A 20,480-nucleotide genomic window follows, 5' to 3' on the forward strand; every position below is an offset into this window, starting at 1 on the left:
TGTCCTCCCCACAACCGTGCCCCAGGGAATGATCTAGCACAACTCAAGTCTTTACAGATTTATAGTTCCCTAAGTGTACAATGGTCAGCGGGAGTGCTTTGATCCCGCATTCTCTCAGCTCCCTTCCTTCAACCCCTACCTCCACAGCCCTCTACCAGGCGCTATTGTCCTCCACGAAGACCCTCTGGCTCCCCCATTTCCTGTGACCCAAGTCAGTGGGGAGAGTAGGAAACAGGGCCAAGCCTGAAATGCCCTGGTCAAGGGAGTGGTTGGGCCAGGGGAGACAGCAGTGGCTGGGAGTCAGGTGCAGAGAACTCCAGTTCAGCTTTGTTCTTATCTTGTTTTGCTTTCATTTGCTTTCACAGTCCCAGAGGGAGAGCTCCCTGGAGGCCGGGGAAGGTAGATTCCATGTGCAGAGATGCATAGCCCAAGACCCCCACGCCCAGCTTGGGAGCCGACTGCAGAGGAGGTTCTGATTCTGCTTGGCAGTCGCAGGGACACAAGTCAGGAGGAGTCTAAGGGAGAAAATGTAGGAGAGAGGAGTTACCCCCTGCTCCTCACCTCTCCTGCCAGACCCCAGGCTCCCTGGTGGCTCTGCTCAGGCCGACCCACACTCACCGCCAGGCGTGGGCACAGGGCAGCTGAGCTGACTTCTCCGGGAGGCGAGCCTGGAGTCAGGGGGCCAGGGAGGCAGACCCCTTCCCAGCCGTTGGCTGTGGTTGATTTCCACGTCCTCCAACCAGTCTGGCCTCCACTCCCACCCGGGAAGGGAGAGATCACCCCGGGGGGAGGGAGGCAAGGAGACATCTGTCGGGGAGGGTAGAAGAGTCTGTAAGGGTTGACCTCCAGCCCCAAGGGAGCAGTTTGGGGCATAAAGCTTAGGGCCAGCTTAGGGCACACACCCAGCCCTAAATATAACCTACTCCAACTCAGCCCACCAGGGCCGGTGGCACATCCCTGGAGAAAATATCTTGAACTCTTTCCTCCCGGTCTATCCATACTCCCCCTTCCCCTGGGTGTCTCCTTTTCCCTCATTTATCATAAGCCTGGAGGGTTTTCCTGGGAGCAAAAGGTAGGATTGTGGCTAGTAAGATAGGTTTGGGGAGTCTGGGGGAAGAGAACAAATGCCCAAGAGGCCGGGGAGCTGGGAGCCACGTCTGCTGTCATGAGGATAAGGAGCTCATGCTGGAGACAAGTCAGAGGGTAAACACTGATGCTAATTCTCCACTCCCTGCTCTGGGCAGGGCAAGGGGAAGGGTTGGAGGCACAGCCAGGAGGAGCAGGAGGAGGAGGGAGAGAGAGAGAGAGAGAGAGAGAGCTCCCCCTGATAGGGAAGCAGATGAATGTTGGCAGCCTTGTCTGGGCAGGGGGAGGGAAAGGAATGGGCCCTGCAGTTGGCTCCTGCAAGGCTACAAAACTGAACAATTTGCCCTTGTTCTGTGGGTGCCCTTGGGCAGGTTAAGCCTGTAAGACTTAGAGTGCTCTCGTTTGAAAATGAGAGGTGAAGAATATTCCCCGTAAGGAGTTGTTAACATTGAGTGTATATGAAGCACTTCTCATGGCACCTGGGACATAGTAATCACTCAATACAAACCAACCATTTCAACGATGAGGATGACAGCTAGGGAGCCTTGCCCCTGGGTTGGGGAGAAGGGAATTTGCTCTAGGGGTGGGGCTGAGGAGTCAGAAGGGAGGACCCCCACATACCTGTGAAGACGCAGTCTGCCTCCCTGGGCTCCAGACCAAAACCAAAGCTTTCCACAGCCATTGCCAGGGTGCGGGCAAAGTGGGCATCAGCAAGGAAGGAGCCATCGGAGGAGCTGACCAAACTGGCTCTGGCGCTGGGGGCGTTGTCCTCAGAGGCTGAGCCCCAACCATTGGCCAGAGAGCCCTCGCTGGGGGTGGGTGTGAGGCAGGCCCGAGGTGGGCACAACAAGCCCCCTACCTCAGACCCCATCCCTTCTCTGGCCCTGCCCATGTCTGTCAGCCCTGAGGCTGTCGGAACGCCGATGTAGCCATAGGTGGTAGGGGGCGAAGGAGCCCTTGGCATAGGCGAGACACTGTTCCTAGGAAGAGGCAAGGTGGGAGACAGGGAGTGGTTAGTGTGGGGGTGGGTGTGACTACTGGAGAGTTCTTTGCAAATCTCTCAAGCTACTTACCTGGGGGTCTCCTCACCCTCACTGAGCTCGAGGCACAGGGCCACCTCCTCAGGGGTCAGCACACTGTCCTGATCCTCCCCCAGCGATGACAATGAAGAGCTGGACAGACGGCTGGAAGCTGGGCTGGGACCAGAGAGGGAAGAGGCCTGGGGGCTGGTGGGCCTGGAGGAGTCAAGGATGGGGCTGGGGGCTGTTGGCAATGGGACGGAGGAGGGGGCTTGGGGCTCCAACAAGTGCCTGAATAGGGCAAGAAGGGGGACACAGGGTGCTGAGTGTGGTTCCTAAGGTCCCTGTCCCCGCCTCCCAGCCCAAGCCCAGTCCCAGCTTCTGCTCCCCATACCCCCCGGCTTCTGGCCCTGCCTCCCCATCCCGTGCCCTCTTACTGTCTCTGTTGACTCTGAGGAGGGGTTCCGCGTGGAGAGAGGGGTGCTGGAGGGAGAGGCCGAGTGGCCACCTCATTTGAGGAGCTGAGGAGCTGCGGTCCCAGGGCCCGCCAGGCAACCAGAGCTCGGGGCACAGCTCCTGGGGAACAGGGGCCTGGGCCTGAGGATGGTGGAGTCCAGGTCAGCCCCACACCCTGGCCTCTCTGCCCCCCAGTACCCTCAGCAATGGGGGAGCAGCCAGGCACAGGGGCCCAGGCCTTACCTCCTCACTTCCCCCTCAGGGACAGCCTCTCACCTGGACTTTGGGAAAGGTTCTTGGAGCCCCTGTTTCCCAACTCCCAGGCCCAGCGCTCTGTGGGGTGGCTGGCCCGGAGCAGCGGGGAGCTGTTAGCTTGGTGCAGCTCTGCAAGAGAGTCAGTGGCGGTGGGATGAGCAGGGGGCCTTCCAGACGGCCACACCAGGCTTTCCCTCCAGCCTTGCTATTCGGCTCAGCCTATGCAACCCTGAAATCAGATGAGAGGGCAGAGGCTCCTCAGCCCGCTGCACCCCATCTTCATCCAGGCAGCTGGGGAAGGAGCACCAGGCTCAGAGCCGAATGTTCTGCCTTCAGAGGCTGGCCCAGCTGTGCAACCTCAGAGAAGCCCACTAGCCTTTTCTGAGCCTGTTTCACTTATAAACAACCACTTCAAATGGTGGTTTTGATGATTAAATAAAAACAGGTTGCAAAGTTCTTGGCACGTTAATGGGTTCTTTAAAAAAAACATTTTTTTCTCCTTGACTGTGATCATCTCAAACTTCTGGGTGTCTATACCCTCTCATTTCTGTTGTCTTCATGCATGTTGGCTCTGTGAAGACAAATACTCTGTTTCTTGGAGACGATCTGTTCATTTCCATGTTTTATGTTGCAAGCATCTCACATGGTTCTGAAGAATCCTGCCGCTGCACTCTAGAGTATCTCTCTTGACGGTCTCATTTATGGAGATGGGTTGGATGGTTTAGGGGAATGAAGTAGGCAAGGTAAGGAACAGGGAGCCCTAGACAATGCCGGGTGAGGCAAGAAGAGGGACTTCAGAATAAGACAATGCATTGGTCTCGGAACAGGGATGAGATTTCCCCAGGGTCAGAAACCAGGAGAACATCAAGCAAGGGAGGAAGACTAGGGAGAAGTCCCGCTAGGACAAGGTTTCCCTCTTTGGCAGACCAGAAACCTAGCAGGGTCTTCTGGGTGGAGCAACATCGTCATTCTAATCCCAGAGATTGGGGAGGGGCGCCCTGGGCAAGAAAGAAATTGAGGCATTGGCAAGACCCCAAGACCTAGGCCTGGTCCTCTTCTCCCCTGGGATGAAGACCCGCACAATGGTTAGACTTCTTCCTACAAAGTTTCCTTTTGTATTTGGGATGGTTTGGTTTTTATTCAGTTTTGCTATGTTGCAGAGAGGCCTGGAGACCAGCTTCAGAGCTCATGCTCCGACTCTGGTGTCACTGGCTTAGTCTTCTTGATTAGGCTCAGAAATGTGAGAAATGTTGGTTGGGCTGTTTGAGTGAAATAAGAAGGGAAAAAGCCAGTCCTGGAAAAGGCCATGTGTATCTCAGCCCATTTGATTTTCTCTAAGAGACCCTGACAGGGTCCAGCAGGACCTAGTGTTTAAAACACTGGTTAGGATGCCAGCATCTCACATCACAGTACCCAGGTTAGATTCCTGCTCTGGCTCCTGACTCCAGATTCCTGCTAATGCAGACCCTAGAAAGCTGCACTGACGTCTCAAGAAATTGGTTTCCTGCCACTCACATGGGAAATCTAGATTGAGTTCCTGACTCCTAGTGTTGGCCCCTGCTTTGCATTGTGGGTGTTTGGGGAATGAACTAATAATGGAAAAGAGCTTGCTCTTTCTGTCTCTCAAATGAATTTTTTTTTTTAATTAAAAACAACAGGCTCCTAATACCTTGCTTGGAGTTACTTGGATTTGAGCTTCAATGCTATTTGAGTAAACTATACAATAACAACAACATCAAGCTGAAAGGCTGAATCTCCTTGGGCATATCTGTGTTGCAATAATTTTTTGTTTGAATGAAATAATGAATGATAGTGCATTCAGTGAGCAGAAGAACCTGGTACAATGCATGAGAAACAGGAGAGTACAGTAAAAACTATCAGTAAAGAAAAAGTACAACTGAGGTCAAATAACAATACAAATGAACAAGTAGGTCAAGGAGAGGAGGGGCCACTGATGGACACAGTCAATTGCAGAAGAAGGAACATCATATTTGGATAACAACAGTAGAATCAACTCCATGGCTCTGTACAAGACCACAGCATGATCTCGATGCTATTGCTGAGGTCCTGGGAGCCACAGGTGGAAGCAGATCCCACCAGCCAAGGGGAGAACTGAAGTTGATCTAACCTAAGGCAGTGAGGAGATGGGGTTGGGATGAGAATGAACAGGGGGTGAAGTGAGGACCCAATTAAAGTTTAGGGAGTCTCTCTGGGTCCCATCTTAAGAACTGGTTATAGGGGCTGGTGCTGTGGCGTAGTGGGTAAAGCTGCTGCCTGCAATGCCAGCATCCCATATGGGCGCCGGTTCGAGATCCAGCTACTCTACTTCCGATCCAGCTCTCTGCTGTGGCCTGGGAAAGCAGTGGAGGATGGCCCAAAACCTTGGGCCCCTGAATCCACATGGGAGACCCAGAGGAAGCTCCCAGCTCCTGGCTTCAGATAGGCTCATCTCCAGCCATTGCAGCCAATTGGGGAGTGAATCAGCAGATGGAAGACCTCTCTCTCTCTCTCTCTCTCTCTCTCTCTCTCTCTCTCTCCCTGCCTCTCCTCTCTGTGTATAACTCTGACTTTCAAATAAATAAATAAATCTTAAAAAAAGAACTGGCTACAGGGGCTGGCATTGTGACACAGGGGGTTAAGCTGCCACCTATGACACTAGCATCCCATAAGGGCTCTGATTTGAGTCCCAGCTGTTCCACTTCTGATCCAGCTACCTGATAATGCCCTTGGAAAAAGCAACCAAAGATGGCCCAAGTGTTTGGGCAATTGTCACCCACATGGGAGACTGGGATGAAGCTCCTGGCTTCAGCCTGGCCGAGCACCGGCTGTGGCAGTCATCTTGAGAGTGAACTGGGGAATGGAAGTTCTCTCTCCTTCTCTCTGCCTCTCCCTCTCTCTCTATAACTGATTTTCAAAGAAAATAAATAAATCTTTTTCTTTTTTAAAAAATAATATGCTGTAAAATATTGCTTTTTTCTAGTAGTGCTAGTGTTCTAAGAGGGGCCATACATTCCACCACAGTTGGTGCAGTTCTCCATGGGAAGGCTGGTTTTCAAGGGAGAGTTATTCCACCTCTTTTTGGCTGGTATTACAATGTAATAGCTCCAAGGCAAGGCGAGAAAGAATGTCAGCTTTGCTAACATTGCCAGTCACAGAATTCAGGATATTGAACAAGCTCTTAATTGCTCATAATCTGTCTTTGACTTACTAAGCATTGCACTGAAAGCACTTAGAAACAAGGAATTGGACATCTTAACAGAAGACTCATGAAGAAGCAAGAGCAGGAGTTTTGAACAAGTTACTTAATCATTCTGACTCTCTTCCTACCTATTAAAGAAATAATGCCCAACCAGTCTATTGTGAGGATTAAATGAACTGACAAATATAAGTAAAGCATCTAGTTTAGAGTAGCTGCTCAAGAAATGGAGACTACAGTGATTCTCTCTGGAAAATCAAAGCAGACAGCTAGAAGTCAGGAGAGAAATCTGTCCAGAGAGTAAATACAGTGGACTCTCAGAATGACTGGGATGGAAAATAAAAAAGAATGATTGGGGAGGGCCCGGCACTGTGGTTTAGCTGATAAAGCCACTGCATGAGACACCAGCATTCCTATATGGGATCAGTTCCAGCTGCTCCATTTTCCATTACTTCCCTGCTAATGGCCTGGGAAAAGCAGCATATGATGGCCCAAGAGCTTATGCCACTACACCCATGTGGATGAAGCTCCTGGCTCCCAGCTTCTGGCTTTGGCCTGCCCATTGCAGCCATCTGGGGAGTAAACTGGCAAATAGAAGATCTGTTTGTCTCTGTGTCTCTCCCTCTCTCTCTGTAGCTCTGACCTTCAAATAAATAAATAAATAAATCTTTTAAAAAGTGACTGGGGCACAGGTTCCAGGACCCTCCTGAGATACCAGAATCCATGGATGCTTGAGTGCTTTATATCAAAATGGAATAGTGCTTGCACATAACCTAACCACACACTTTCCATCTCTAGATGACTTATAATGCTTAATCCGATGTAAATGTTGTGTAAATGGTTGTTACACTGCTTGTAGTGGTTAGGAACTAATGACAAGAAAAAAGTCTGCACATGTTCAATAGAGATGCAATTTTTTTCTGTATATTTTCCATCCATGGGCAGTTGAATCCACAAATGCAGAACATGCATATTCAAAGGGCCAACTGGACTTTGTCCTGTCTGAGGGGGGAGTCTGGGGTCAGTCAGGTCACCGTGTACAGTGCCCCAGGAGAGGAAGTCACGCAGGCCTGAGGCTTCAAGCCGGCGCAGCACTGACATATGCTGGAGCACTGCCAGGCTCTGGCATATGTGCACTGCTTGTATGTTGTATGTTGTTGTATGTTGTTTGCAAAGGGAAAAGACAGAGAGAGAGAGAGGAGAGCAAGAGAGGGAGCGAGAGAGAGATGCAGAGAGAGAGAGAAATAGAGAGCTCCCACTTACTCCCTAAATGCCCACAATGGCCGGTACTGGGCTAGGCCAGGGCTGGAGCCTGGAGCCAAAACTCAGTCCTGGCCTCCCACATGGGTGGCAGGGACCTAACTACTGGAATCATTACCTGCTGCCTTCTAGGGTGCCCATTAGCAGGGAGCTGGGAATTGGAACAGACTGGAACTCAAGCCCACGCACTTCAAAATGGCATGCCAGTGACCTAAGTTGTATGTTAACTGCTAGGCCTAATGCCCATCAGCACTTTAATCACACAGTTTCTGAGCCCTAGAGGGCAAGGGCTGTGTCTGGCTTCTTTTGTGCCTCCCATGTGTGACATGCAGTGGTGCCTATTAAATGTTCGCTGAGTTGAACTGGCTGCAGAAACAGGGCCCACTGCTGGAAGGAAAAGCTGAGGTGGGCGCACTGCCAGCTGAGACTCTGGTGCAGGTATTTAGCAGGACACGTTCCTACCACATCCTCACCCCGGGCCCTCTGGCCACCTGCTCCCCACTATGTCCTCCCTCCTCATCCTTACCCTGCTTCTTTTTGGTCTTCCAAACCTCTGCAGGGGCCAAAGACAAACGCGGAGAAGAGAGTCCCCTACGGCTGCAGAGGCTGTCTGAGCTGGGCCAGGGGCTGGAGAGCCGGGCCAGCTGGGGTGGGAGGCGCCTGGCAGCTGGGGTCTGGGGGCTTGGCCGGGCCGGGGGACTGGAGGGCATCTCAGCGATGAGGGAGCCATAAAACGTGCTGGTGTCAGGAAGCAGGGGCACCCCGGGGCTTCGGGGGTCCCAGGAGATCACTGTGATAGAAACGACAGGAGGAATTATGATGCACACACCATGCCTGGCCACCCTGGTCTCCGTCCCTTGGCTCCTTGCCCCCGGCTGGACCCTGCCCCCCCAGGCATGCTCACAGGAGCGGCGACAGTCTAGTGGGTCCCGTGGGTCCACTCCCAACCGGCTGTTGAGGCTGCTGCTGCTACTGAGGTCCCGAGAGCCAGAGGTGGATCTCCAGGTGTCTGCCAACCAAGGGGAGTCACTGTGGTCCATCCTGGAGCCGTTGAGGGTGGGGTGAGGCAGGGAGAAACAGCAAGAAGTGAAAACCCAATCGGCCAAGATTTCCGGCTCAGCGGGGAGCTGAAGGATCCAGGAGATGGTGGTATTGGCTTTATCTATTTTTTAAGATCTATTTTATTTATTTGAAAAACTGAATTATATATAGAGAGAAAGACGGGGGGGTGGAGAGAGAAAGAAACCTTCCATTCTCTGTCTTTCTTTCTCTGTATGTAACTCTGAATTTCAAATAAATAAATAAATCTTTAAAAATGCAGAGAAGTAAAATAGTTATTCAGTGTAAAACTCAGCCAATGGGGGGATGGCACTGTGGCGCAATAGGTTAATCCTCCACCTGCAGCACCAGCATCCCAAATGGGCGCCAGTTCTAGTGCCGGCTGCTCCTCTTCTGATCCAGCTCTCTGCCACAGCCTGGGAAAGCAGTGGAAGATGGTTCATGGGCTTGGACCCCTGAACGCATGTGGGAGACCTGGAAGAAGCTCCTGGTTCCTGGTTCCTGGCTTCCAATCGGCCCAACTCCAGCCACTGTGGCCTTTTGGAGAGTGAACCAGAGGATGGAAGACCTTTCTCTCTGTCTCTCCTTCTCACTGTTTGCAACTCTACCTCTCAAATAAATAAATACAATCTCTTTAAAAAAAAAAAAACCTTAACCAATGGGGAAAAATATTTGTTTCTCTTTCTTAGTATCTTGTCTCACAACCAACTGCAGACTTAGTCTGATGACCTAACATACTTGGAGCAGAACTACCTGCAGGCTGGCCCTGGATCAGAACAATGAGCAAGAATCTGTGATGCAGGGGTTGCACGCCCTCTGCTGGAACTGTGGGTGGTGAGGGTTCAGGAACAGTTACTCCACAGGCGATTCACCGAACGCACAGGCACCACTAGGTAGACGCCGACGCCGAGAGATTAGATGTCAGAGCAGATCGTCTCAGCCAGTTACTCCCCACGCAGCAGAATGAGACACCGGAAGAGTGCCGAGTGTGCCAGTGAGAGGCGGGTGGCACGAGCCCTGGCCTAGAGCCAGCTACTAGTGGCAAAACCTTTGGCAAATGCTTAAATTTTGTGAATTTCAGTTTATGCACTTGTCAAGTGGTGTGATAGGAACATCACTGAAAGGGAAGATAAGTGTCATTTGGCGAGATACCGGAGCTAGGATTCCAAGCTGCCTGGCAGTAGGGTAGACCATTACACCATGCAACTCTCTGGGCCAGCTCCATTATCCCTTTCCCTCTCTGCTCCTCTCCCACCTCAGGTGTCTCCTTTTGCCTCTCACCTGTGTTTTAGGATAGCATCCTCACTGGTATATCTGTACAGACCTAGGAGTAGGCAAGAGGAAGGCTTAGTGCGAGGTTCCATCACCTGGCCAGGTTTCTAACCCCCCGCGGCATTCTGGAGGCCGGTACATCTGGGCGTCACCCCAACCCTCTCACCTGGGCCCAGGTGCACCCCCGCTCGGCGCCGGCGGTGGATACACACAGCAATGCCCAGCAGCAGGAACCACAACACAACAGCCCCAGTGGCGATGACCTCTGGTCGCGTGAAGGTGGCCTTCAGTTGCTCCAGGGTCCAAAAACTATGCTCACTGGGTTCCCAGGCGGCTTGCTCCATGGTCTGCTCTGTATGGGAAGTGGAGCTCAGCGGGGGCAGGTGAGGCAGCAAGGGTCTGTCAGGTAAGCGGGAGGAGCCAGAAGTGAGAGGCAGGAGCAGGAAGAAAAGGAAGAGAGGAAGGCAGCCGAAAGGTATGGGTGAGGCTTGCGGCCAGTGCACTCACCCAAAAGGAGGCAGACAGGGCTACTGGGCTTCCCAGCCCCAGCCCCAGTGACCGCGGCCACTTGCACACAGTAGAAGCCTGATGATCGGGTGGCAATCTCCAGCTGCGTCTGCTCGCCCACTACGGTCCAGTTAGCTGGGGGCAATGAGGTGTTGCCCAGGCTCCAGATCTGAGGCACAAGCAAAGGTGAGCAGCTTTCCAGGCACCATCCCAGCAGCTGAGCCTTCCCTCTGTGGAACGCTCTGGGGCTGTGATCATCCTGCCCTACCTTCCAGCTGGGGACCCTCTCTACCCAACAGGCTCCCACACTTCTTATTCCCCTCTCTATGAAACGAGAGTGACTTCTCTCTAGACCACAGAAGGGTAAAATCCTCTGCTAAAATATGCACAAGACGGTGGTTCTCATTCAGAGGTACCAGCAGGGTTTGCGCAAATACAGGTTCCCTGAGACTGGATTCAGCCGACCTGGGAAAGGACTCAGGAGATTAAGAGTCAGACAGGCACAGCGTGCTTTGAGTCCTGCTTTGTTTCTCACACCTGTGAGCTTGGCCTTGCTTTCTAAGCCTGGACATTGGATATTATAGCCCAGGGTGGACTGTGAGATTAAAAACGAGATCATGGAGGTACAGTGCTGGGCAGGGTCTGACAAAAGCCAGTCCTTGCTCCTCTGCACAGGGATGGTTTCTCAGTGCCCAGGACAAGGGTGTGCAGGGCCCAGGAGGCAAAGCTGTGTCAGCTTGCAGGGCTACCTGGTAGCCACGGATGATGCCGTTGTGGTTTTCAGCAGGTGGTGGGACCCAGCTCACAAGGACACTGCCATTGCCAGGTTTCAGAGTCACCTCCTGGGGTGGAGCACTGGGCACTGGAGGGGAAGAAGAGAGGCCATCAGTGGTGCTGAGGGCGTGGGCTCTGGGGAAAGGAGCTGGAATGGGAGATAGAGAGTCAGAACCCCCCCACCCCCGAGAATAGAAGCTTTTCACAGCTCGGATGCCTGGCCAGGGCCCTCCCAGGGAGCCCCGTGAGGAGGAGCCAGAGGGTTTGTTGATGCATCCTCAGGGCCTCTGTCTCTGACCTCGTTCTGGCAGCCTCAGGAGCAGCACGTTGCTGTCGGGGCCTCGAGCCCGGCCGGAGGACGGTCTCACCTTGAACTCGTAGTCTTGGCCCCACCGGAGGCCCCCAAGCTCTGCGCTCTGCCATCCGGCCAGCAGTGCCTCCGCCCATGCCGCTCCCTGGCCTCCTGGGGCTGTCTGGGTCCTGAACAAGGCCGTGTAGGACTGAGCAGGTGCAGCAGGGCCGCTCACCTGGGAAGTCATTGGGAGGAAGGGAAGGGGTCAGGGGACTCAGGGCAGCTCCTCCCCGAGCTCTGGACTGGCTCTCGTGTGTAGGTCCTGGGCCTCACCTTCCAGCTGAGCCACACAACAGGCCCAGGTTCAGGGCGCTTTGTAGGGTCTGGGGTCAGCAGTGTCACGTTTTCCAGCTGAATGCGCACAGCTAGAAGCTGCAGAGGCTCCTTGTGGTCCTGGGACTCTGTGGGGAACATGGAGCTGGGGCTGGGGTCTACAGGCCAGAGGACAGGGGCCAAGGGGTTGGAAATCTCCCAGAGATCCCGGATCCTAGAGCACTCCTAATTCTACTTTAGCAGAGGGAACTTCCCCCAGCATGGGCCCTCACCACTCTGTCCTTGATGCCAGCCCAAAGCAGACCACACCACCCTAACTGGAGCCCCCCACCATGCCCTGGGCATCAGGTGACCTCCCCTGCCTTACCCTGTATGGACACCCTGGCTGCCCGGCTCTCCCTTTTTCCTGCACTGTTGGTGGCCACACACATGTAGATCCCTGCGTCGCTCCTCTCTGCTCTCACCATCAGCAGGGAGCCCCTGGAAACCTGGATGTCAAGGCCAGGTGCACTGTGAAGCCTCTCACGGAGGGAGGGGCTCTGGGGTCCCCTTCCCTCCCCTCCTCAGATTCCACCAGGGGTTATGGGAGTGGGGGCAGGCCAGCCTCTCGGGGTGGGCCCAGGACAGGATGAAGAGTGGGGAAGGGGGCTGATACTCACCATGTGTTGCCCCGGCCGGAGGGCCAAGGGTTTCCCATCTTTCCACCATGAGACGATGGGCTCTGGGTAGCCCCACGGGGGCCCACACTCCAGAATCACCTGCTCACCCACCACGGCCACCGTGTCCCGAGGCTGGATCTGAAAATCCTCACGGAGCACTAGGGGGAGGACAGCTTGTCTGCAGGGAGTGTGGCCCAGGCCACCCCTCTTCTCCCCACCACGTCTCCCACTGCACTCACTGGTACCATTTGGCCCACCTCCCGGGTCCCTCTTCTAGGACCAACCCCAACCCAGCTCTGCCCCTCAAGTCTCCAGTTCAGGCCTCCTCTCAACACAGGCATCTGGGCCCCAGGCGTGCCCTTCCCCGGGATGTCCCTCCCAGAGCTCACCAGCCACAGACAGCAGAGCGCCCCGACTGACTGCAGTGCCCAGCCGATTGCTGGCTTCACAAGTGTAGACACCCAGGGCGGTGGACAGGGCCTGGTCATCGTGGGCTCGTCCCCGGGCAGGGGGCCGCAGCAGCTGGAGGGTTCCATCCGGTAGCAGGTGGTGTAGGTCTGGGGGCACCATGCTCAATGGCTGCCCATTCAGCAGCCAGCGGATGGTGGGAGGCGGCTGGCCAGACGCTCGGCAGCTCATTGTGGCAGGGCCAGGGCCCTCGAATAGTTGGTCCTCAGGGTGGACCAGGATCTGGGGCGGGAAGTCCTGAGCCATGCCTCCTGGGAGGGAAAGGGAGGCAGAGCCCAGGATGACTACCAAACAAGGCCCCCAGACCCCTGCACCCCACCTCCTCTGCCTTCTCTTGTGCCCCAGTTCGCCTGTGTTTACAGAAGGTCCACCCCGAAATCACAAGCTCTGGGGCGGGACAGGGCGTAGCGGCTAGGCCCGCACTGGTACAGCTCTCTCTCCATCACATCCACCACCACCATCTTATCATCAGCTCCGGCACTCCCACGGGGGAAAGGACACAAAGGAGCCAGGAAACCTCTTCTGCCCCCGCCGGGCCCTGGGTCAGGGAGCCGGAGCTAGGAGAGGGAGAGCCACACTCACCCAGGATGAGCCGCAGCAGGAGAGGCAGAGGCCAGCCGGCCCCAGGGAGGCCCACTCCTCCAGAGCGCATGGCCGCTCCCAGGCCCCGTCCTTGTCCCAAGCACTTTGTCCTGTTGCTCTGAGCTCACAGCGGGGAAGGAGGGGCGGTGGGTGGGGTGGCCCTGGTTGTTTGTGACGGAGACTCTGCCCCAGGAGGGAAGCGGCTTTGAGGAAACCGATGCTTCCTGCCTGGCCCTCAGTGCCTTGGGGAACTGGGAGGGGCCCAGAGGCGAGAAACTCTCTGACCTGGACCCCGTGGCTGTAGCCCTGACTCTGCCTTCAGGATCACCTCCTGATCTAGCCTGGGGCTTCTTAAAGGGGGTTTCTCACACTAACCATGCTCCCCACCACCACGGCCTCGAGCCTTTAATGCTAAAACTGTCTCTCCACCTTGAATCTTACTTCTTACCCCGGGGCTTCCTGATGCCCACCCGCCCGCGTGGAAGGGACACTCTCAGGGCCTGGCAGTGAGAAGCCGAGGACGCAGGGAGCTGTGGGCTGAGGAAGCTAAGTGCAGGGAGTGGGAGTGGCCATGCCGCTGCCCACTTCCTTAGGGATAGACGGTGCCAGGGTGAGTGGGACAGAAGACAGGGCGGACTTTAGAGCCTCTGGATAAGCTGGGAGATTCTCAAAGAGTGTGTCCTGCTTCAGCTCAGAGAGGGAAGAAGAAGCTCCTGCGAGACCCTGGGCATTCTGCTTAACCCTGCAATCAGTTTCACTCTCTGTAAAACGGGAGTATGAACTGCAGATCCTACCTGGAGGGCTACAGCAAGAATGAAAGGAGGTAAAAAAAAACCACTTGGTCTAGGCAGTGCCCCAGCCACTATAAGTGAGCAGTAAAGTTGGCCCGTGTGACTTATTTTTATGCACACCCCGCGACTGAGACCATCGGAACCTCGGTGGCAGGGATGGTTTTCAGGCCCTGGGAAGGTGGCTGGAGTTGATGAATGACCATATGAGCCTTTCCAGCCCTGAGACCCTGCATCTGCGGCGGGCTAGGCCGCTGCTGAGCTTGCCCTGTCAGCCCCCGCCCCCGCCCCCGCCCCCACCCCCTCCGCCTCCACACACACAGACCTGGACCCGGGCCTCCCTCCCCTCTCAGAGCCCAGTCCTGTTTACAGGTCTCTTCCTTCCAAACCTGGAATGTCAGCCATTTCCTGGAGCTGTTCCGGAAGGCCAAGGCCAGGCTCCGGGGCTCAGCGGAAGAGTGTTCAGGCTTTGTTCCCAATAGTTCTCGGCCAGCTTCTCTGCAGGGCCCCTAACCGGGCTGACTCCCTCCCTTCCTCCTCCTCCCAGCTTGGCTTCAGTGCCAGCCCCAGCTCTCGCAGCCTTCACTCCTCTTTCTACTCAAATCCAGACCAGGGCTGATTAAGAATCAGAGCAAGAGGACACCGCGGTCTGTACGCACCAGAGAGTGGAGGGGAGACAGGAAGAAAGCAATGGGCTGGCAGAGCTAGAAGGATAGCAATCGCGGTCAGAGGATGGAGTCTGGGACTTCAGGAGGGAAATTGCCATGAGTGGGGAGCAAGGCCATGACTTAAGTGAGGGTGTAGGTGTGGCAGGCAGACAGGAGCAGGGTTTATGGGGCAGGGGTCTGGGGCTCTTCACAGGGACCCTGAAGTCAGCCAAGGGCCAGACTGGAGAGGCTGTGGCGGGACAGGTGGATTTACAGCACATAGGGCCAACTTGAGGCTTCCCAGGCACAGAGCCTCCAGGTATGTCTAAGCCCCCGACTGCTTCCCAAGAATGTTACTGCCCTGCTGTCCTCTTGCAGCCTCTTCTGCTTCCACATCAGACTTGGGGAGAGTAACCAGGATCTTTGCTAAGGCTTTCATTACACTTACATTTAATTTTGATTTTGCATTTGCCCATAAGAAAAAAAGAAGGCAAGTCTCAAAGGCATCCAGAGCCATCTCTGGCCTTGTCCTCAGCTGAGTGAGAATGGACAGGTGAGAGATGAAGGGAGCTGCTGGTGACATACAGAGGGGTTGGAGCCCAGGAGGCTACAGCAGCCAGAGGGCTGTTGCATGCCTGGCGATCGTGATACCTGGTGCAGATTGCCTGCAGCACAGACTGGAAAGCCCAGTGCTGAGGACTGAAGGCACCAAAGGGACCAGTTACTCTGAGCTGCTCCTGCAGGATGTGACGACTCCATCTCCTCCCAGTACAACCCACCAGGGCACCCAGGGATACATGGAGTGATGGCCAAAGGGACTTCCCAATGGTGAGGCATGTCTGGATGGCTCCCAGAGACCACAGGACTCATTTCCAGCAACCTGGCCACTCAGCACCCTGATTGTCTCTCTTCCACAAACAAAGGAAGAGCCGACCACATGAGTCACGGGGGTGATGTGACTGCATGGGAGCTGCCTCCCGTTGTTAATTCAGGGAAACTTTTCCGGGGCCCTGGTGATGTGCAGACACAGTGGCCAGGTTAGCAAGGACTGCCCTCCGCCCCTCGTGCTTTGTAACTCCTCCAAGTTGCCAGTAGGAGGAGGGAGAGAGGAGAAAGACTGGGCGCCCCTCTGTGCTGTCCTCCAGGTAGAATGTCTTTTCACCTCCAGCTTCTGGCATCTCTGCTTCCTAGTCTGTGTCCTCTGAAGAGGCAGCCAGGGTCCTGGTGGCCATGCTGGTAGGGTAGAAGGGATGAGTTGAGGTGGGATTTGAAGTGATGCATGCACAAGCTGAAATCCTCCTTCCACCCTTAATTGGCAGAGAGACCTTGAATGGGTCCTGTCTCCTCTCTGAGCCCCACTTTTGCCATCTGCAGAATGTCTGCAGGGCACTGAGCATGGTGAGTTTGGAAGTGCTTTGACCACTCTTGATATGTGTTCACGGTCCCTTGAATGTTCTGACCCACACAGCCACAGCTAGCCCCCAGGAACTCCTTTTTTTTGACATCTGGATCTCACCTTTTTTGCCCTTTTTTTTTTTAAACCTCTTTGCTTGAGTCTGCTCAGTCTATTCTTTAAGTTTGCAGCAGAGACAGAGAGAGAGAGGTCTTCCATCCTCTGGTTCACGCCCCAGATGGCCGCAATGACTGCTGCTATGCCAATCTGAAGCCAGGAGCCAGGAGCTTCTTCTGGGTCTCCTACATGGGTACAGGGGCCCAAGGACTTGGTCCATCCTCCATTGTTTCCCAGGCCATAGCAGAGAGCTGGTTCGGAGGTGGAGCAGCTGGGACTCGAACCAGCACTAATATGGGATGCCAGCACTGCAGGCGGCAGCTTTATTCACTACACCACAGTGCCGGCCCCACATCTTTGTTCTAAGTAGGGCAACAGCAGCAGGGAAATTGAGTCAAGAGAGGAGACTGTGATGACCTCTGCCTTGCTGGTCAGAAAAGTTGCTTCAATGCCACTTCCACAACACAGCTTCTATTCCCTAGCACCTGGTCCACCCACATCATCATGGGTAATTTCAGGGTCCCTGGGACCTGAAAGTGCCTGCCATACTCTCAAGCCCACATTGTCTTGTCTTCACCACTGACGATGAGGGGTTACACATAGAAGAAGCATTCCCCCATGGAGATTTCAAAGGTGACTGACATCAGTATTTGACCAACTGCTCAGGGAGTCCAGGAAGAGGGGGAGATCAGCTACTGTACCCCAGTTCAGCTTGTCGATGCTCTCCAGCTTAGGACCACTGGACCTCATGCCATCCAACAAGTTGGGAGTCTTCCTCCTTGCAGTGAGGAGAATGCATGCTACGGGGAACCATGGAGCAGGTGATTTTGAGGAGGGTCAAGGGAAGTGAGGGTCTGCTTTATATTCGGTGCTGTCAGGAAGGAAGGACATTCCGTGATTCTTGGTGGAAACAGTTCTTTAATAATTTCCTTGCTATGCACTGGATCAAGTGGTTATTTTTTTTCTTTTGTGAGCAGTGCTGCTCTGATTCTTTATTTTATGTCTTCTAGTGTGTCTTACAGTTTCTCTGTGGGCTAAACCTGGGAGAATGTCTGGGTCTTGAGATACACAAATATTCAACCCAAGATGATCCAAATCCGTTATACTAATGTCCTAGAGCAACTGATCCACTTCTCAATTTTTGCCAGTAGAGCATGTGGAAGTGGTATTTTATAGTTGTCTTAATTTATATTTGCCTAGTTAAAAAATTATGAAGCGGGGGGCTGGCGCTGTGGCTCACTTGGTTAATCCTCCGCCTGTGGTGCCAGCATCCCATATGGGCCCCGGTTCTAGTCCAGGTTGCTCCTCTTCCAGTCCAGCTCTCTGCTGTGGCCCGGGAAGGCAGTAGAAGATGGCCCAAGTGCCTGGGCCCCTGCACCCGTATGGGAGACCAGGAAGAAGCACCTGGCTCCTGGCTTCAGATCGGCGCAGCTCCGGCCGCTGCAGCCATTTGGAGAGTGAACCAACGGAAGGAAGACTTTTCTCTCTGTCTCTCTCTCTCTCTCACTGTCTGTAACTCTACCTGTCAAATAAATAAATAAAATCTTTAAAAAAATTCATGAAGTTGAGCATCTTTTCAACGTGTTTACTTACCATCCCTGTTTTCTCTTTTGGAAAATATGTTTCTATTTTTTTTTTTTGCCCATCTTTCTATTGTTTGTCTTTTTCTCAGTGATTTTCAGGGTGTTTTTTTTCATACAAGTCATCTTCCAAAAACTTATGGAAAAAGGTGTGTTGTGAAAAAACTATCCATAGATTTCAATTTTTTGAACCAAAATAAACTTACCTTAATTCTATATTTCCATTAACATTTTGATGTCCCCTTGTATGGATAGAGAATTATTATTTCTCTATGGATTACAGATATTACAAAAGCGAGTTTCATCTTATGTTTTCTTCATCATATAATTTTAAGCTTTAATGTCTATTAATTTATAAATATTTATTTTAGGCTTAGTGCATTCTTTTATTTATTTATTTATTTACTTACTTACTTACTTAATTACTCGAAAGTCAGAGTTAGCCGGCGCTGTGGCTCACTAGGCTAATCCTCTGCTGTGGCGCTGGCACCCCAGGTTCTAGTCCTGGTCGGGGCGCCGGATTCTGTCCTGGTTGCTCCTCTTCCAGGCCAGCTCTCTGCTGTGGCCCGGGAGTACAGTGGAGGATGGCCCAGGTCCTTGGGCCCTGCACCCGCATGGGAGACCAGGAGGAAGCACCTGGCTCCTGGCTTTGGATCGGCGCAGCGTGCCGGCCGTAGCGGCCATTGGAGGGTGAACCAACGGAAAAGGAAGACCTTTCTCTCTGTCTGTCTCTCTCTCACTGTCTAACTCTGCCTGTCAAAAAAAAAAAAAAAAAAAAAAAAAAGTCAGAGTTACACAGAGAGAGAAGGAGAGGCAGAGAAAGAGATCTTCCATCTGCTGGTTCACTCTCCAATTGGCCATAATAGCACAGAGATCTGCCAATCCGAAGCCAGGAGCCAGGAGCTTCTTCTGGGTCTCCCATGAGGGTGCAGGGGCCCAAAGACTTGGGACATCCTCCACTGCTTTCCCAGGCCATAGCAGAGAGCTGGATCGGAAATGGAGCAGCCAGGACTTGAACCAGCGCCCATATTGGATGCCTGCACTGCAGGCTGTGGCTTTACCCGTTACGCCACGTCGCCACGTCACCATCCCCTAAATGTATTAATGGTAGATGTACATGCTACCTGGAGTCTCTTGAAAACTCCATTAGGAAAGTTGCAGTAGAGACCTCCAGGGTTCTGTTGCCAGACCATGCCTGCAGGCAGCAGTTAATGCTTCCTGAAGCCAATCAACAAATGACAGATAGAGGACTGCAGATAAATATCTCAGCTTCTTCAGCCCTCAAGCAGGATAACTCAGGTGCTTATTACACCAATTTCTAACCACTCACAACTCACCCTTTATTGGTCAAATGTCAGAACTTTCTTTCCTCTCGTCACACATCTTTTCTCCTACTGATAGTCCTCTTCCCCAAGTAAACTCCTTGCATGTGCGTCTCTCTGTCTCTCCCTCTCACTGTCTGTAACTCTCTCAATTAAATAAATAAAAATCTTTAAAAAGGGGGGGCGGCTGGCAATGTGGTGTAACGGGTAAAGCCGCTGCCTGTAGTGCTGACATCATCCCATATGGCCACCGGTTGAAGTCCTGGCTGCTCCACTTTGGATCCAGCTCTCTGCTATGGCCTGGGAAAGCAGTGGAAGATAGCCCAAGTCCTTTGTCCCTTGCACCCATATGGGAAACCCAGAAGAAGTTCCTGGCTCCTGTATTTGGATCAGCGCAGCTCCAGCCATTGTAGCCAATTGGGGAGTGAACCAGAGGATGGAAGACCTCTCTCTCTCTCTGCCTCTCCTTCTCTCTCTGTCTCTAACTCTGGCTTTCAAATTAAAAAAAAAAAAAAAAAAAAAAAAAAAAAAAAAGAGGTCTTCTATTTGCCGGTTCACTTGCCAAATGGCTGCAAATCCTGGAGCTGGGCCAGGCCAAAGGGGAACTCTGTTGGAGTTTCTCATGTGGGTGGCAGCATGTGGGCAATCCTTTGCTGCCCTCCATGTGCATCAGCGGGGAGCTGAAAAGGAAGTGGAGCAGCTGGGACTTGAACTTGCCCTCCAACGTGGATGCCAGCATTGCAGATGGTGGCTCAATCTGCCAAGCCACAACGCCAGCCCCCACATCTTATGGATTTACTATCTTTATAAGTCTGTGTGACAAAGGTAATCAAGAGAGGTGTGTTGAGATCTTCTACTGCAAAGCAAAGTTGTAGATTTCTCTCTGAGAAATTGCTATCAATCTTTAGTTCATATATTTTGAGGTTAATTAATTAGATGCACACAATTCAGTTTCAATATGTTTGGGTAAGATAGTTGTAGCTCTTTTAATATTACACAGTAGGAGGTGTCCTCTGTAGAAGGCTTGCAACCCCACTTAGAGCTGCTCAGGATTGATCTCTGCACTCAAGGTTGCTTTCTGTGAATATCTGCAACTTTATTTGGGGAACACATGTGGCACAAACTCAGGAAAAGCTACAAGTGCTGGTGAGCTGCTGAGGCCCCAGAAGAAACTCTAAACTAATGATGGATAATTGCTGGTGGATCAACACCCCAGCTTCTTTGCCTCTCGGTCTGTTTAACACTGTCTCCTGGGGTTCCCCATATGACTGAGCTCGAGTTTCCCAGAGTCACTGGTTTGATAACATATCCTTTATTCCCTGCAATCCCTTTCCTGATCCACTTTCCTACTAACTTGCTTGTATTTCCTGAAATACTTAATTTGCACACAAATGCAAGACACCCTATTGTTTCCC

At 53.1% G+C, this 20,480-nt stretch overlaps 1 protein-coding gene across 3 annotated transcripts; it reads right to left on the reverse strand.

Moving 5' to 3' along the window:
* Positions 1 to 43: 43 nt before the first annotated feature.
* On the reverse strand, positions 44 to 13,477 carry ROBO4 (roundabout guidance receptor 4). 3 transcript variants are annotated; one of them, XM_070047919.1, is made up of 18 exons: positions 13,219 to 13,477; positions 12,558 to 12,887; positions 12,169 to 12,326; positions 11,877 to 11,997; positions 11,510 to 11,637; positions 11,253 to 11,364; positions 10,860 to 10,972; positions 10,111 to 10,279; positions 9,770 to 9,955; positions 9,613 to 9,655; positions 8,177 to 8,313; positions 7,799 to 8,062; positions 2,838 to 2,945; positions 2,543 to 2,702; positions 2,160 to 2,396; positions 1,708 to 2,066; positions 619 to 807; positions 44 to 515 (listed from the first exon to the last, which is right to left on the reverse strand). In XM_070047919.1, the coding sequence occupies exons 1-18, from the start codon at positions 13,286 to 13,288 to the stop codon at positions 505 to 507; spliced, it is 2,895 nt and encodes a 964-aa protein (XP_069904020.1). In that variant the 5' UTR covers positions 13,289 to 13,477; the 3' UTR covers positions 44 to 504. The 3 variants fall into 3 exon arrangements, with proteins under 3 accessions (XP_069904020.1, XP_008258111.1, XP_008258115.1); XM_008259889.4 differs by having other exon boundaries at positions 11,183 to 11,411; positions 13,219 to 13,470; XM_008259893.4 differs by having other exon boundaries at positions 2,543 to 2,681; positions 11,183 to 11,411; positions 13,219 to 13,468.
* Between the last annotated feature and the right edge of the window lie 7,003 nt (positions 13,478 to 20,480).

This window comes from Oryctolagus cuniculus, chromosome 1 (genome assembly GCF_964237555.1).
Source record: "Oryctolagus cuniculus chromosome 1, mOryCun1.1, whole genome shotgun sequence".
Lineage (NCBI taxonomy): Eukaryota > Metazoa > Chordata > Mammalia > Lagomorpha > Leporidae > Oryctolagus > Oryctolagus cuniculus.